Genomic DNA, 16,593 nt, shown 5'->3' on the forward strand with positions numbered 1-16,593 from the left:
CTCCTAAAACTTATCGGGGAAATAAATCTCCAAACGTTTCTCAATGCGGATAAATAGTTTATTTGACCATACAGAGAAAAGGAAACTCACTGCTGCCTGTAGAAAATCTTCTTGTTGTAAAGTGGCAGCACTTTTTACAGAATAATCACGTGACAAAAGTTGGACACAATTGAGTTGATCATTTCGGTCAAATCAAGACATGCACCAAAAGCCTATTAGTAAAATTAAGAGTGACCACGTCTCTCCTTTCCATAACCTGCTACATACTTAAAAATAAACTTGTTGACATAGCGTACACCGCCCACCAAAGCTCAGAACATGTTAATTTTAACCACGTGACGTTTATTCTGCAATGTTTCTCAAATTCATATTTTCAAAAAATGTTTCCTCCTCTTGGCCCACAATGAATTAATATTCGTGATATTCTGAAAAGTAAGTTTATAAGTTCAAAAAAGAGTATCCATTACACCCACAGTTACAACTGAAAGATTCAAATATTAACCCAAGCCCAAAATGATTGAGAGTGTGGTGTTAAAACTGAGCGTACATCAGTTGGTGGGTCCGCTGGCGGCTGAGCCGGTCGGCGCCTCTTCCTCCTCTTCCTCGGAGAAGCGGGGGACCGATTTCTTGGCAACAACATTATCCAGTCTCTGTCCCTGTAGGTAGGGGTTGACACTCTGCAGGGAGTCAGAGGAAGCGTCGCTTTACAGACTGACGACACATCATAAATACGGTGGGGAGCATTTTTAAAAATGAGGTTTCTGAACCATCGAAAGGGATGAAGGGAAAAAAAAACAAGCACTGTACCCGTTGTCGTCTCCTTGGTCTTTCCTTCAGTTTTTGGAACAAACGCTCTTTGTCCTGCACAGGAAAAACACTTCAGCCCTTAAGTCACTGCTTTACACCAAGTTCTTTTCGTTCTAGTGGGGGAATGAAAAACGGCTCCTCGGGCCAAAACAATCACGCTGGTATTGACCAATGTCTTCTCTTCCTTTTGTTTGTCCGCTGCTGCCAGAAAAAGCAGAATTGTGACCAGAACCGGACACCCGCAGGGGAGGAAAACAGGAGAAAGCAGTGCTCTTTGGAAATATTTCATCAAATACTTCAGTATTTTTATTTTAAAACATTTCAAGGCTGATTGAAAGCCACCATCCTGCTCTTCCTCACACTCACCCACTTTGGCAGGGCTGCGTAGTCGTGCACGGGGTCGAATAGATTCTGGTGATTCTGAAACCGTCTGCTGAACTCGGCTGTGTCCGGAGCGTTTTCCAGACAGCCATCTGCTGCTGCAAGCGCCAAAGTGTAAACGTTGTCAGTCAATACTACGTATTCATCAGTCTGCTTCCACCAAAACCACGTACCGGTCTTCCCAACAGGACATGGATTCGGAGGGTCTGGGTATCCGTGGTCGTCAGTGACATCTTTGGGAACATTATCTCCCGTCAACTCGGCCACAAAGTTGGGGATGTTTCCAAACGGACCGAGGAGCTGCAGGCCCTCGTGAGCGCCACCTTGTGGAAGAACACGGCAATTACCGCATCGAAGCCTTGACAGCTTGACAGTCATTTATTCCTAGCCTGGCTAAACAAATATCGCTTGTACAGATAAAGAAACACTGAGCAGAAATATAAGTTAATTTATTGAAAAAGCACCAGAAAAACAGGCGTTAATGTCTATTTTTAACCCAGAAAAATGCACCCAACCTACCCTGTATGCTTTGGGGACCGACGATGTTGGTGGCCTGATGGGCCGGATACTCCACCCTGGGACGTGCGATGCCTAGCTGCTCAATGACACCGTGCAGGAGCCGCTGAACATCGTCCTCGGACACCTGGTCTGCCGTGCGGGGTCTGCGCGCCGCAACGCTGCCGAGCTGCAAGCCGAGGAGGAGGCCGAGGAAGCCGAACCGCACAGCGGAGCGAAACTCTGTCATCTGCGGGGTGAAGCGGGACGGACGTCAGCAAACGCAGCTACGGCTCCCAACCTCATGCAAGACGGTTATTTATATAGTCGGTTATTTATATCGAATCAATAAAGGGTGTGTCGTCGGACGGTTTGCTTTGGTTTTAACGTAAACACAATACAGCATCGCGCTTTGTAAACAGCGGAGGCCAACGTTAAAAAACACCTGCGCAATACGACTATCAAACAAAACGAGCCCTTTCGAAGGACACCCTTAATCAAATGCCATTTGGAATTTGTGATTCAAATTCTGCAAAACTCACAATTTGATCCCAACTCAGCCAGATGCGCTTTTCTTTCTTCGTGTCCGCGCTGATGGACGCACCTGCCGACAGCGCGAGTAAAGCGCCACGCGATGGGCTGCAGGTCAAACCACCCACTTCCGCTTTTCAAAGTAAAGTTACGTTCACAACCACTAATGAAAAGCGATTTCAGAATGCGGATACTCCAAGTTCCGTCGGCCCTTTGACTCGGATAAAAGTTGTTTTTACGTATTGTTTGTTCATTCTCCTTGTTCGGAAGGCGTGAATGTAAGACGCCAAATCAATGTTCAGCGTTGTTCCACTTTTACTTTAAAGGACGAAACATTATTTCCTTTTCTGGCTGTTACGCAATGTGGAAGACGCGGTCCGCCTCACTTCATGGCTCATCTAGTTACTAAGATACCAACTATTCTCTCCTCTGACTGTTATTGTGGATCAGTAATTACACATATAATAGATAATGAAGCTAATTTAAAAAAAGTCAAGTTTACTGAAAGCAAACCTGAGCATGACTGACATTTATAAACCCAACTTAAATAACTTCAAAACTTTATAAGGTTTATGTTCAAAAATCACCTTTCCTCCTGGTTTTCATATTGTTCATTATGCTAGGCTAATTATTATAATTCTACCGTAAGAACTGTCCTATATGCAAAATAATCTATTTACTCAAGAAATACGTAAAATGACCAACTTTATTCCATAAAATTAATACATAAACACACATTTAATATTGTGTAGACATTAAAGTGCTGCCACATCACTTTAAAATATTGTCAAATAAACATGTAGATAGAATAAAGCTGTGTCAAACAATTAAAATTAGTTGTGCAATGCTAAAATTCCTTAAAAATCTATATGAACTATACAACTGTAACTTAGCACATTTAAAACTTGAAACCTTCAAATGCGGTTCTTCGTTAATCATAAACTCAATCACAACACTCCATTTCATAAAGAGGTGCTTCTCCTCCACGATGTGAGCTGCAGCCTCCCAACACCGGTGAGAAAAGGAGAACCACCCGCCTCCTGGCTGCATCCAGAGAACTCATGTAGATCTCTACAAAATAGAATCATAATCATACGTGATCATTTCTCACATAGAATACGCACAACAAAAACAATACTTTGTCAAAATATGCGATTTAAGCACACAAAGGAGATGAAGTCGCAGGGTGTACATACACTTTCATGGTGAGATCTTTTTGCTGTGGTTGCACTTTTATACAGACACATAATTTACCTTTTTATTCCCTCTTGTGGGACCTTGCATGGCTCCCTGTCAGTGACTCCGCGGTCGTTCGTAGAAGCCTTTGCATGACTGTAATCTTGGTCTATCGAGAATTTATATCAAATCAGGAGTCCGTACGAGCCGGTCCAGATGCTGCTTCTAGGTTATTATTTTACCTGTGCATGGATCGTAGCTCCTAAAAAGGAGAACATTAGGGAAAGTCTCCAGACCCAGGCTTCTCCTGAGCGGTTTTCTGTCTCCTGAGGTGGATCCATGCTCGGTACCAGAAATTGTAGTCCTCACCCTCGACTTTCCTTGAACCCAAGGCATCGCCTTCATAGATCGGACTATTTAAGGAAAATAACATTGAGGAGCACTTTGAAGAACATTTTTGGAAGCTACAAGAATACATTTGTTCATTTTGACCTTTTAAAGTGTGTCTTCTTCTGTTGCCCTTTTTCGCATCGTTGGAATGCTTGAAATTCACCAGAAATTCCATGCTGTCCATGACATCTTTAGGGATGACGCCTGGCAAATACAAACCCTTCTAGCAGGTCTGATGCAAGACAACAATAAGATCAAATGAGGGTTGATGTCATTACCAAACAGGTGCGGATTTTCAATGAAGGCATGCAGGACGAGGACTCTCAACTCAAGTCGACTTTCGGACATCTCTGCCTTGCTGGGAGGTGGTAAAAGACAGGGTGCAAAGACTGTAGCGAGGTTCGAACTGGTCATCAGGTTTTCGGCGCACCTGTGGAACAACAGTCATCATTTCTGATAATAAAAATTTGTTACAGCGGAGACCTCTGTTCCAGCTATTAGCACCAAACCTCTGAGAAACTCTGGACAGGAAGTTGAACAGATAATGCAGACAGGAAGAGTTTCGGGCAGGCAGCAGACAGGACAGCAACTGGAGGGCTGAAGTTTTGTCTTTAGCGTTGGGTAGCGCCTGGGCTTTGAGCAGAGCTGTGTGGAGCTCCGTGGGAAACAGAGGTTCTGGAAGCTCCCGGCAGAACTGTTTGATGAGAGTGGCCACGTCGTAGGGGAGGGCTGTGGACAGACACGTCTCCCCATTATTCAGCTTAGTCTGGAATGGACACAGGATGTTTTACATCCAAATCATCGTTAGTTGTGTTGCTCAAAACGAAGATAGAAAAGCAGCATGTAAAACATACTAAAGTTGATAGTTTTGTCCAGGAAATCCACATCCTACCCTGACGGTCTTGATGCGAGGGAGAGAGCCTGGCTTCCTGAACAGGCCTACAGTCGCAGCACGCTCCAGAAGAAACGAACAAGCGTCCACCAGAAAGCTGAGACACAACGTACACAGGGTTCATGTCTGAGCTGCTGTTTCACACCGCTGGAGCAACGGAACCCTTCTGAACCCACCGCTCTCACTCACCATGGTACCAGCCCAAACTCGGGAATGTATCTTCTGGGTAAATTCTCCAGGGGAACCCCAAAGATCTTTGCTCCACTGATGAAAAGCCTGTCTTTCCTTCCCTCGATGCTCTTCACAGTTATCCCATGAAGAACTTGGAGGTGAAAGCGGATCACACTACTGTCCGTGACCTTCATGCTTATGAACAGTGTGAGGAGAAGATCTGTGTCCTACAGTAACCCGTCACTCTCTGAGTGAACCACAGAGGACAGCTTTATCACGCTAATCCACATCACCTGGGCCTCAGGTGAAAAGGAAGTGAAAGTGTTGTGTTCAGGCTCCACAGGCAGGGTGGTAAATCTGAACTTTGACTTCTTTGGTTTGACAATAATGTTGCTTTTTTTAATAAATGGAAAAAGTTTGCTGTTCCCAATGTGAAGATTGACTTTAGAGTTAGGTGCGCAGAGGTAAAAGTTGTTCAAAATAGTCTCCCCCTCCGATCATTCACTTCATCATGTGTCGATCGTTTATGCTCAACAATTTAAATCCTCATTCACCGCCTAATTGCAATCAACATAGCCGATTTTCACAGTGAGAATTTGATCAAAAACTGTTCCGCTTCAGGAAATTTGATTTGCATTCCGGAATAATTTAACATGATGAATAATGATCTAATGAAGCTCTATAAGTTTCTGTAATGATGTAATGGTGCATTCATTTATGGCGTGTAAACCTTAAACTTGCTTCTTTTGCTTGTATTTCTATGAGAGGAGTTGATGGAGACGTAAAGGGTTTGAGTTAAGGATGTTGAGATCAGCAGAAACAGAAAGGTTCTGTCAAAAGCATCTATCATTTTTATTACAACAGTACATGTATATACAGCAAAAGGCACAGTAGAAATACAGATATTGTTGGAAAACGGGTATCTGTGAAGTTGGTGGTGGTGGTGGTTTGGAGATTTAGAAGCACTTCCTGTGGACGATGGAGGGGCCGGCCTCATCGTACTCCTGCTTGCTGATCCACATCTGCTGGAAGGTGGACAGGGAGGCCAGGATGGAACCTCCGATCCAGACAGAGTACTTCCTCTCAGGGGGAGCGATGATCTGCGGGCAGAGGGGCGCGTGGGTTCCAGAACAGTTTGAGAAGATGCTGAACACATAGACTTCCTTTGAAACGTCGGACTCACCTTGATCTTCATGGTGCTGGGGGCCAGGGCTGTGATCTCCTTCTGCATGCGGTCAGCAATACCAGGGTACATGGTGGTTCCACCAGACAGCACGTTGTTGGCGTACAGGTCCTTACGGATATCAATGTCACACTTCATGATGCTGTTGTAGGCCGTCTCATGGATTCCAGCAGACTCCATACCTGAGCAGGTGAGGGACATGGTAAGTTTTCTGATACCGACTCAGCTAAATTTAACTGGAAAATAGCGACGACAGCAAAACAAATCAGCAAATCATGTCCATCCACTAACTTAATGTTCACCATCAGCTCACCGATGAAAGAAGGCTGGAAGAGGGTCTCGGGGCAACGGAAACGTTCGTTTCCAATGGTGATGACTTGACCGTCGGGCAGCTCGTAGCTCTTTTCCAGAGAGGAGGAGGAGGCGGCGGTGGCCATCTCGTTCTCAAAGTCCAGAGCCACGTAGCACAGCTTCTCCTTGATGTCACGCACAATCTCACGCTCAGCTGACAGGAGGAAAATCACAGTTTAGACCTGGCTAATGAGTTTGGAATAATTCACCACCCTTGCATCAAATCTAAATGAGAGAATTGTTTTCCTATTTTAACTTCAGCCCTTTATGAGAGTTCATGCAACAGGGAGAATAATTTTTTCTGATTAATCTGATGAAAACACCAGCATATTACTGGGTGGCTGAAAGGGACTCCTCACCAGTGGTGACGAAGGAGTAGCCACGCTCAGTCAGGATCTTCATCAAGTAGTCAGTCAGATCGCGACCGGCCAGATCCAGACGCATGATGGCGTGGGGCAGAGCGTAACCCTCATAGATGGGCACGTTGTGGGTCACGCCATCGCCGGAGTCCAGCACAATACCTGCCCGGAAAAGGATTTGTCAGGAAATGTAGGCGCAGAAGGCCAAAAAGTCACCTGAACACTCACCAGTGGTACGACCGGAGGCGTAGAGGGACAGCACGGCCTGGATAGCCACATACATGGCGGGGACGTTGAAGGTCTCAAACATGATCTGGGTCATCTTCTCCCTGTTGGCTTTAGGGTTGAGGGGGGCTTCAGTCAGCAGGGTGGGATGCTCCTCTGGGGCCACGCGGAGCTCGTTGTAGAAGGTGTGGTGCCAGATCTGTTGAATGGGAGAGCACATTAGGGAAACATTTAAGGGGATTGGAATAAACTGGAGCTGTCAAAGAAAATCTCAGCCCAAAAAGCCCCATCACCTTCTCCATGTCATCCCAGTTTGTGATGATGCCGTGCTCGATGGGGTACTTCAGAGTCAGGATACCCCTCTTGCTCTGGGCCTCGTCTCCTACATAGCTGTCTTTCTGACCCATGCCCACCATGACACCCTGGCAAATACACGGGACACATTTACGACCTTCTTCGCAGAGGTCAGGTGATAAACGAGTGTGTGGCGGGTCTTCTCACCTGATGACGGGGACGTCCCACGATGGAGGGGAAGACGGCGCGGGGAGCATCATCACCGGCAAACCCAGCCTTGACCAGGCCAGAGCCGTTGTCGCACACGAGGGCGGTGGTCTCGTCGTCGTCGCACATGTTTGGTCTTTTTTAGGATGGCCTTCTGGATTAGACAGAAGACAGAAGCAGAGAGAGCGTTAGAGCGGACGCTGCTCCTTTAAACCAAGCTTTTATTGTCCTTGGTTATCAATTCTTATTAGTTGACACCGAGAAATAATGCGACACCATTTTAGGGAGGGTTAAGGACACCTGTGAGTGCTCTAATCCCTTCTCACTCTCGCAGCTGCCTAACTGGCTGAAACACACACACACACACACACACACACACGGTCTATTTTTAGTCTCAGGACCTCTGTCTCCCTCCACCTCCCTCTCACCCCCCCGTAGCTCGTGGTTGAGCCAGCTAACAGCTGAGGCGGTGTGTTTTCACGACAAGCGGCAGCAGTCGCCTCGGTCGTTACCCAGCTGCTAACCCTAACAGTGGTGACAGTGGGCCTCTCTGTTTGGATCTGGACCATGTGCCCAAATCCTTCCACAATCTCTGGTCACATTCCACAGGTCAAGAGGCAGCATCGTGGCAGCAACATCTCTCACCTCCTGAGCACTGAAGCAATCTTCTGAAAGTGTCTCTTTAAAGTCGATCGAGCATTAAAGCTGATGTTTTTAAAAACATACTTTTTAACTACAAGGCCGTCTAGTTTATTGTTCCTTGTGACTCCTGCTGGACAAGCAAACATAGATTCATCATGTGGTGCCAACAGGCTGTGGCAATAATGATGTAATCCTATATTACTGAATTAGCTGTAATTAAATTTGTTCATTGCTGCCAATGCAAAGATCAAAGTGAATCTATGATTAAAGTTCACTCATATTACACAGCATCATTCATCTAAACGGCTACAGATTTGGGGTTTAATCGGCTTTTTCAGCAACTTTAAGCAGCCTAAACAAGACAGCTTCAAATGTGCTCTGTTTTATCTGATGCTGGACTTGTTTTAAAACTAAATATTCCATCCCTACATCATCTATCTGTTCTTAAATGTAGGTATTCTTTCTGTATGGTGCAACTCCATCCTAAGCTCAACTCTTCCCCTCCAAAAAACACACAATCAATACATAACATAAATTATATTTACACTAGATGATGTATGTCCATATTATGGCAGCAGCAACAGCATTAACTCATCCCCCCAAGTCCCCAAAACCAACAAAATGACTGTAAATGGAAGAGAAAGACTCACCGAGTTGTTACCACAAGACTGGAGTTTTCACTGGGACAGATTGTGTTGGTGCAGAGGGGTTCTTAAATACATCCTAAGTGTCCTGAGGCCAGGGCTGGTGGGCGGGCTCAGGGGTTCACACAAGCCCAAATTAAGTGCTGCCTGGCCAAATGGTTCAGTAAAGTGGATCTTGTGTCAGAGAACGCCACCGACCTGGAGGCGTTGCCTTGGAGATGAAAGTTTCATGACGGCGTATCCCAGTATAGCAGTGAATTAAACAGTAGATAGGAAGTTCTATAAATGGGTTTTCAGCACTTTGACCAATAGTTTGCTATGGGACACATTAGTACATGAATATGTACATTTTTAGGGTATCTTATTTGTTTTAAAATATGCAAATGTTATGTTGGTTAAACAATGCTAATATTTACGTGGCAGAACATTACTCAGAACATCTCGGTTCAAATATTATCCACTTAATAAGTTTATATTTCTGTCTGTCATTAACAGCATCCTTGCTACTGTCTCAGAGCATGTGTAAATATGACTGAGCCCTAACAGGGCACCGGGGAAGTGGGTGACTGGAGGGGGTGAGTGTAATCTAAGACGGTTAAAGAGCAGTCTGAGGGCACCCGACTGCGATGGTGTGCCAGTGGCGTGGGGAGGAAGTGTCAGGAGGAAGGGGGGTCAGAAACATGCCAGACAGCTGAGAGGCCAAATTGTAAGTTTTATTTATTTTTTTTTACAATAGGGGGGTTGCGAGGAGTTGACCGCGGTTCCAGCCCAGACTGGCGACGGATCCCTGGGATGTCCTGCACGGGCAGGGACGAGCTCTGATTGGCTCCAGCTTCTCCTTTTAGGGAAATGGTGCCTGACAGGTGCCGCAGACAGCAGGCTCAGGCTCGGCTCCTTATTCGTCACCTCGCACTGCCCCCACATCCCCTACCGGAGCCCTATCAGGCCACCGTGACTGCATTAAGAATGTAAATAACCCCCATACCACGGAGACGCTGAAATATTCCATTTGTGGCCATGTGCTGCTAATGAGCTTCAGGCAGAGATGCTTCTAACCTACTATCTACTTCTATTTGTAGCTTTCCAGTCACAGACGTGAGCCGCTCTGGCTGCAGGACTTGTGCGTTGATGCAGTCCCCTTTAAATTATGCAAGTATTCAGGTATTTGTGGGAATTCTTCCCTTTTCTGCTGAAGGGAGGAAGCAGAAAGGAGAGGTTGAAGCAAATAAATGCTTTTTTTTAAGTGAAGAAGCCACAGTGAAGGAGTCCCCTGATGCTTTGCAGCATCTGTTAGTCTTTAAGGAAGCCATCAAATAAATAAAGGCATAAAACACACCTTTATTGCAAACAACGAGAAGGATTAATGATAAATTAACGACCCCTCAGTAAAAGGGAGAGGGAAGCCTGCCAGCTCTGCCTCTCAGACGCCCGGCGCTGATGAACCCGGCGCTGATGAACCCGGCGCTGATGAACCCGGCGCTGTTTTGTCAACAGTTCCCTTCCAGGCGGAGAAGAAGAGCAAGAAGCAGCACTTTTTTCTTTCTTTCCTCGGCGCGTCATTGTCGCCACTTCTTTATCAGGATAAAGCAGATGGCGCTGCAACAGGGTCGTGGGTTTGGAGGACATTTGCCCTTAAAAGGGAACGTAGGTAGGGTTGTCTGTCCTCCCAGCTGACCCCCCCATCCGACACCACCCCTGCACGCACGCACGCACACACACACACACACACACACACACACACACAAGCAGTCGCTTTAGCAGCTGTTGACAACAATTGCTTTGTAACAGTCCTGGTTGGACACTGATTTATGAGGCCTCCTGGGTGTTGGGGGCCTCTTTAATTCTTGCTTTTTCTCTGCATTAGTTTCTTCTTCTTTTTATTTCTGCAGCCTGTAGACAAGATGTGCTGGTTTGTTTGTATGCTTGGTAGAAAACGATGAGATTCATCATCATTGTGATGGGAAACAGATCTGGCTGATTTTAGTTCACTGTTATTTTTCAGGTCTGTTTTTTCTAATAACCACCATTTCATTTGTCACGACACTGATGCTCCGGAACAATTATGGAAAAGATCTGGCGAGGCTACTTCGTTTTGCTCTTCCTCCCCTTGTTTCTTGTTGCAACGCTGACCGTTCTGTCTTGTCTTATCTTCCACAAGCAAGACGGATTCAAGTGACAAAGACCCTTGGTGCTCGCCGCATGGCTCCAGGTTTGGGTGTGAGGCTCGGCTGTAATCAGCTGCTGCTGGTGAATGAGCAGGGCTGTTCCTCGTCACCCAGCTGCAGCTCCACTAATGGGTCATGTAGCGGCTGTGAACAGCCGCCCCGTCTGGAAGCCGACACCGCTGGTGTTACCCATAATTCAGCAGGTATAGTCTGACAATGACAGCTGTCATTTGACCCTATGACTTTTATTACTGTAAGAAAAAGTGAATTCTCGGGGCCTTTTGTTGAGATTGCCTGTACTTAATGGCTATCTCATGCTGTACATCATCAAAAAAGGAACCTCAACTTCTTATATACTGTCCTCTTCCATGTTTCCTATACATGGTCAGGAGTTTCCATTCATGAAGCTGCTCCTTTCAGCATCACTGTGCTTTGAATATGCCGGCCTGGTTGCCAGCAGGTTCTCTGATAAAGTCAGCGCTATAAATATGTGGAGTGCTTCAAAAGTTTCCATGCCAGCGATCTATTGTCCTGAGCTGTGAGGGAAGGCACAGGTGGGGGCCCTGTGTGAAACTGGGTGTAACTAAAAATCCTCTGCAGATACAATGAAGCCACGTGGAAGGCGATGCAATGAGGTCAGTCACTGATATAATCCGGAACATTTATTAATCCCAAATCATTCACTCCACAATGTAGAAGTATGTTATTACCCAGCCTGTCAGCGTGTTGACAGCCAGCCATCCACTTTTTGTCTTTCCAGCTTTTTAGTGCTGTTTTATTGCTGAATGTTCAAAAGCAGATGTTCAGCCTGCAGCAGAAGTCAAAGACAGTGTGAGTTAGTTCACTATCAGTTCAGCAAAGTCGCTCACGTGCTCTACAGTGTGGAAGCACCAGAAAGTTGACAGGGTCCTCTGGTTTGATCTTGGAGCAGTCCAGCAAGGCCTCAGAGAGAGGGGGTATCACATTCTTCATCAGGTAGTTCCTCAAAGGAAGAGCAAGAGCTTCCTCCAGCTCTTCCTCCTGGCTCTTCACTTCAACCAGATCTTTCTGCTGAGAAATAATATCACAGAATTTAACATATTTACTCCTATGATTTGCTTTTTTTCCTGCCCCTCTGCACTCACCCACTGTTCATACTGGAGCGCCATCTCAGCCAGGGCAACTTCGTTCCTGTGTTTCCTCTCGGCAGCCTCCAAGGCCAGCTTCTGGTCCTCCTCCTCTTTGAGCCTTCTTTCCTCCTGTTCCAGCTCCTCTGGGCTCAGGCCGTAGTTCTTAGGTTGCCCCACCAGCTCTGTGATCGTCTTCACGACATTTCTGTACTCTGGATCAGCTGTGCTGACGTCTGCGAAAGAAGTGAAGATCCAGGTTTCATTAATTTAGCACCGCTCACGTGTCTGAGTCAGAAGCTGCTATCTTAGCTTAGCATATAGACAATAAGATAACTGGTTAATCTGTAGCAGGAAAGAAAATCAAACTGACGTAGGACAAGTGGAGCTGGACCTGGATTGAAATGTTCGCTTTAATCTGCATTCATCCCCACTATAACTTCAATTATTTACTGTATTTAATAGAAATTGACATAGGAAAAGGTGCTTATGTCATTTCATATTTGCAAAATTCACAAAGATTTTTTGCAAATTCTGAAAAGCTTTTTTCCCCTCCTTGTTCCCCTTCTTTTCCTGAATGAACACTGTGACTTTGAAGACAGTACCAATGTATTCTGGGTGAATCTCCAGCTCATCAAAGTAGTCCACCACGGAGTCGTAGGAAGCGCCGAGCTGTCTGTATCTCTGTAGACGAGAGAGAAACTCCTCCTGGGTGTAAAGCGTCCTCTCCACGGCGCTCTGTGGAAGTCCCTGAACTCTCTTAATCAGAAAGTCATCTGGTCCATCTAATACAAAAATGTGCTCTAAAAGCCAATAAAAAGTAGAATATTGACTTTAGTGCATCATTTATAAGGAGGGGATTCATTTGAGGTTATTTTGCTAATAAATCTACTTCCTAAATAAACATGTGGCAAACTAAAGCAAAAAAAGGAAATCAAATATAACCTGGAGTGATCTCCTGATTGCACACAGGTTGTTGGAACCTGCGATCCTGGTCTAACGCATCTTCATCTAAATGACACAAACATGACATCCTTATCAATGTTATCAACATAAATGACATAAGGATGGTGAAAAAAATAATCTTACCGGAGAAAATGGACTTTGCTTGGTCATACGTGTTTGGGAAGCCATCGAGAACAAATCCCTGGTTCCTGCAGGGATTTGAATTGAGCTTTTCTTGCAAGATTTCAAAAAGCTGATGTTCAGGCAGCTGACCTAAAGGACCAGTCACGCAGGTTATTTTGTAATGAGAGTCGAAAGCAGAAGTGCAAAATCTCTTAAAGATAAGGTAAATGCGCTGCTTGTGTCTCCATCTGATCCTGAGAAGAGCGATTAACCACCGTTTATTTCCCAGTGTTCCTTGATGTTGTCCAGCGCTGCTTGAGCACCAGCCACTTCCTTTTCACTGAAATGTTCTGATGCATCCACAATTGCTTTCTAAAAAAAAGAAAATTTTGAAAGAAATTTTCAAAAATTGTATTTATTTACCTCCAGACCTTAAAGCGTTTGCCATAAATCTCCACAAGGGGGCAGCGTAACTCCTGCTGAGAGTATGCAGCGCTCCCACTGACCCAATGTGTGACCTTTTCCTCTGTTACTTCATTGATCGTGATGTGTTGTATCTTATAAAGATGACACAGCTTCTGAGCAACCGTAGTTTTCCCTACTGCCGGAGGCCCAAACAGAAAGATTCTGACTGGCTATGGAAATACATGGAAAGAAGAGGACATTGTTTGAGATGGAAGAATAAAGCAGGACATTAGCATAACAGTGTTCACTTCAGTTCAGACAATTACTTTTATCACACAAGAGGCAATTGGTTTGCGTGGCCCAGGACAGCAGCTAGGAAAATGACAGTAAATATACACAGTATATTAAAAAAAGAAACTTTAAAAAAATGCCTGAATCAGGAAGCAATAAACAAATTTTAAAAAATTGACCCATTTGAAAGACAAATGGATGGAAAGATCCCATCCAGGGCTACCTGCAGAGGCAGATTATTAACAAAGACGTCTATTGATGAGAGTAAAGCCTCACCAGTAGCTGCCTGGCCTCTTTGAATTCCTCCACGATGCTTTCTATGTTGCTGACCAGGCCGTCTTCGTATCTCCACTCAATGTTGAAGGAGTCTTTTATGATAAAAGCTTCCAGGCGTAGGTCGATACTCAAACACGCCCATTCCTCTGGCTGCAATGAAGATAATATTATTTAGTGATTCAATATTTACTCATCAAAGGACTGACCCAGTCAAAATATTTAAGAAGTAACGGAAAGTTATAAAGATATATGAAGACAGAACATGCCTGATTTATTTTAGATGGAATATCAGTACTACTTGTCCTACTACCGTGACTACTACTACTACTAATAATACATAATTATAAAATTTACCTGAAAAGTTGCCGTAGATGTGGCTTCATCCTCTGGTACTTTGCGTAGTTTTCCAGACCCAAGCGTCTCACTTATTACCTGTAGGATGAGAATAAGACGTTTTTCTTACTTTTTTGTTCTTAAAGCTGATGCACCGAACGTGCCCTGACCGTACCTTTGCAACCTCCTCTAAAGTGTTCTTGGAGTCATCGACCGCAAGTATGTACTTTGACCTGGGTTTGAGCTCAATGACGTTTTGAAGAACTCTGTAAAAATAAAAAGGGTTGAGCACAGCAGGGGATAAGGCAAAAACCATGCTGTAAAACAGGTTAGCAAGCAGGCTCGCGTGTCACTGCTTGTACCACAGCAGAATCGGGGTCACGTGGACAATAAGGAGTCATCTCTCCGCAGGCATTTACATCATTAGCTCTAATCACCAATCAATAATCACCCTGCAAGGTCGTGGACATGAATCATAGGGACGTAGTTTGTGCCTGGTCCAAATAGAGGAACTTCTGGCAAACGCATTAACCAAGACATCTGTGTTAAAAAAAAGAATTTAAAGAAAAACAAGATTTAACTGAAACGTTGAACGGGCTGAGATTATTTTTGCAAATAAAATTTTCTCTACCTTGAAAAAGTAATGAAAAAGATTTTCTTCCTTTCCGTACTGCAGACCAGAAGCTACAACATAACTGAGAATCTTGCATTTTTTCTGTGATTGTGAAAAATAAATCACCTTTGATATGAAATGCTTGTGAGAATGAAACGTTACTATTCTTTAAGCGATGCACATACAACTTTTCGCAGTTTAAGCACATCATTTTCCAGTCTGTAGTGGTCTCTGAACTTGGGCAGTTGCCTCCTCCTTCTGAAGTCCTCCTCTGTTAGAAAAGCATCGGGATCTTCCTAAATATAAACAGAACATTCCCATAAGACGTGCTTTAATCAAGAAACAAGTCAACAAAATTTTCCAGCAGACGTACGGAATCACGCGGCTTGGTGAGAGCCCAGGTCATCACTGTTGAGACTAAAATGAACATTTTCCGAGATTGGAAGCTGTCCATCTCTGCTTGAAGGGCTGAGAGGGGGAGGAACAGACACAAACTATTCACCAAGACCCTGCTTTTTATTACGTATTCAAATACTGGTGGTAATCCAGTTTCTTACCCGTGATTGCCCATGTTGCTTCCTCAATCTCCTGTTTGGTCAGACTTTCTGAGATGTTGTACACCACAACGTCACACTGCAGCAGAACCTGAAGCAGCTCATCTCGAGTGGGTGACTTAAAAAAGACAGTTGTTTTCAAGAAATTCTATTCTTCTTATTGTTATTTTTATTATTAGCATTAGTAGTAGTAGTATGCTGTCGTTAATACATGCCGTTGGAATTTGTGGTTTTTCTTATCATATGATGTAATTGAGCAGCATTAAGATTCAGAAATAATCAGAACAACATGTAATATCTTGTATATCTCAGTGGAGCCTTAAAGAAGTAATGAAGTTCATCTCTGCATCTGAAAAACACGAGAATCACACCATGTAATCACGCTTGTTCGTGCAAGACTTACACAGTACAGTTTGAATGGAAAGTTCCTTTGTTTTGCTTCTTGTTCAGGAGAATCCAATGATGTTCCCACAATTTCAAAGGCAGGCTGAGCTGGACGAGAGGAGCTCGCCGCCTCTGTCTCCGATCCTTCATCCTCTGAGCTTTCTTTGACATTACAACCCGCTAAGAACTGTGGAGGAAAGACTGTTGAACGGTGGAGAAAATGATAATCAACGCGTCGTTTGAGTACCTGAGCGATGTATTTGGACGAGTATTTATGGATGTCGTTGATGAAAATGCGTTTGGGACGATTGCGTTGTTTCTTGTCTTCCATATTACTGGAAATACGTCTCTGTAACGAATATAATGATCCGTTGCTATGGACTCGGCGAGGTTGCTACGTTACTTCGCTTCTTTACCGGGACAACTTCCGGTCTCACTTCCGCCACCTGTAGGTACGGAAAATTACACAGAATATCAATGAAGAAGAGTTTAACTGGCTTTAATATGGTCAATGCGACATTTAGTCACAAGACTGCGAGCTTGAACAATAATCTCTGGCCAGCTGAATTTTGCATCTTTTTTATAGTAAAGACTGCCTCAAAGACTGCCTTAATCATAAAAGTGATGTAGAGGACAGTGAATTATTTTTC

The 16,593-nt window shown here is 44.5% G+C and overlaps 3 protein-coding genes across 4 annotated transcripts; all 3 read right to left on the reverse strand.

Moving 5' to 3' along the window:
- Positions 1 to 36: 36 nt before the first annotated feature.
- On the reverse strand, positions 37 to 5,117 carry LOC105417570 (uncharacterized). The gene is made up of 14 exons (XM_011612121.2): positions 4,862 to 5,117; positions 4,673 to 4,769; positions 4,290 to 4,546; positions 4,059 to 4,210; positions 3,883 to 3,984; positions 3,633 to 3,803; positions 3,469 to 3,559; positions 3,182 to 3,285; positions 2,226 to 2,347; positions 1,708 to 1,933; positions 1,362 to 1,511; positions 1,174 to 1,286; positions 808 to 861; positions 37 to 677 (listed from the first exon to the last, which is right to left on the reverse strand). The coding sequence occupies exons 1-14, from the start codon at positions 5,035 to 5,037 to the stop codon at positions 549 to 551; spliced, it is 1,944 nt and encodes a 647-aa protein (XP_011610423.2). The 5' UTR covers positions 5,038 to 5,117; the 3' UTR covers positions 37 to 548.
- A 554-nt stretch (positions 5,118 to 5,671) lies between these two features.
- Positions 5,672 to 8,906, reverse strand: actc1a (actin alpha cardiac muscle 1a). Its single transcript, XM_003971743.3, has 8 exons — positions 8,755 to 8,906; positions 7,463 to 7,616; positions 7,255 to 7,383; positions 6,965 to 7,160; positions 6,737 to 6,898; positions 6,340 to 6,531; positions 6,027 to 6,208; positions 5,672 to 5,943 (listed from the first exon to the last, which is right to left on the reverse strand). Exons 2-8 carry the CDS (start codon positions 7,589 to 7,591, stop codon positions 5,800 to 5,802), a joined length of 1,134 nt encoding a protein of 377 aa, XP_003971792.1. The 5' UTR covers positions 7,592 to 7,616; positions 8,755 to 8,906; the 3' UTR covers positions 5,672 to 5,799.
- Positions 8,907 to 10,068: 1,162 nt separating this feature from the next.
- Positions 10,069 to 16,484, reverse strand: LOC101079691 (adenylate kinase 7-like). Of its 2 annotated transcripts, XR_003891402.1 has the most exons (19): positions 16,191 to 16,484; positions 15,963 to 16,130; positions 15,563 to 15,677; positions 15,379 to 15,473; positions 15,191 to 15,301; positions 15,024 to 15,107; positions 14,844 to 14,932; positions 14,568 to 14,658; positions 14,414 to 14,491; positions 14,060 to 14,209; positions 13,594 to 13,722; positions 13,363 to 13,459; positions 13,109 to 13,237; positions 12,965 to 13,030; positions 12,625 to 12,822; positions 12,038 to 12,255; positions 11,805 to 11,963; positions 11,624 to 11,721; positions 10,069 to 10,443 (listed from the first exon to the last, which is right to left on the reverse strand). XR_003891402.1 is itself a non-coding variant. In XM_029850058.1 (18 exons), exons 1-18 carry the CDS (start codon positions 16,272 to 16,274, stop codon positions 11,689 to 11,691), a joined length of 2,094 nt encoding a protein of 697 aa, XP_029705918.1. In that variant the 5' UTR covers positions 16,275 to 16,484; the 3' UTR covers positions 10,566 to 11,688. The 2 variants fall into 2 exon arrangements, 1 of the variants encoding a protein (XP_029705918.1); XM_029850058.1 differs by lacking the exon at positions 10,069 to 10,443 and having other exon boundaries at positions 10,566 to 11,721.
- Between the last annotated feature and the right edge of the window lie 109 nt (positions 16,485 to 16,593).

Source organism: Takifugu rubripes, chromosome 16 (genome assembly GCF_901000725.2).
Source record: "Takifugu rubripes chromosome 16, fTakRub1.2, whole genome shotgun sequence".
NCBI classification, from domain to species: domain Eukaryota; kingdom Metazoa; phylum Chordata; class Actinopteri; order Tetraodontiformes; family Tetraodontidae; genus Takifugu; species Takifugu rubripes.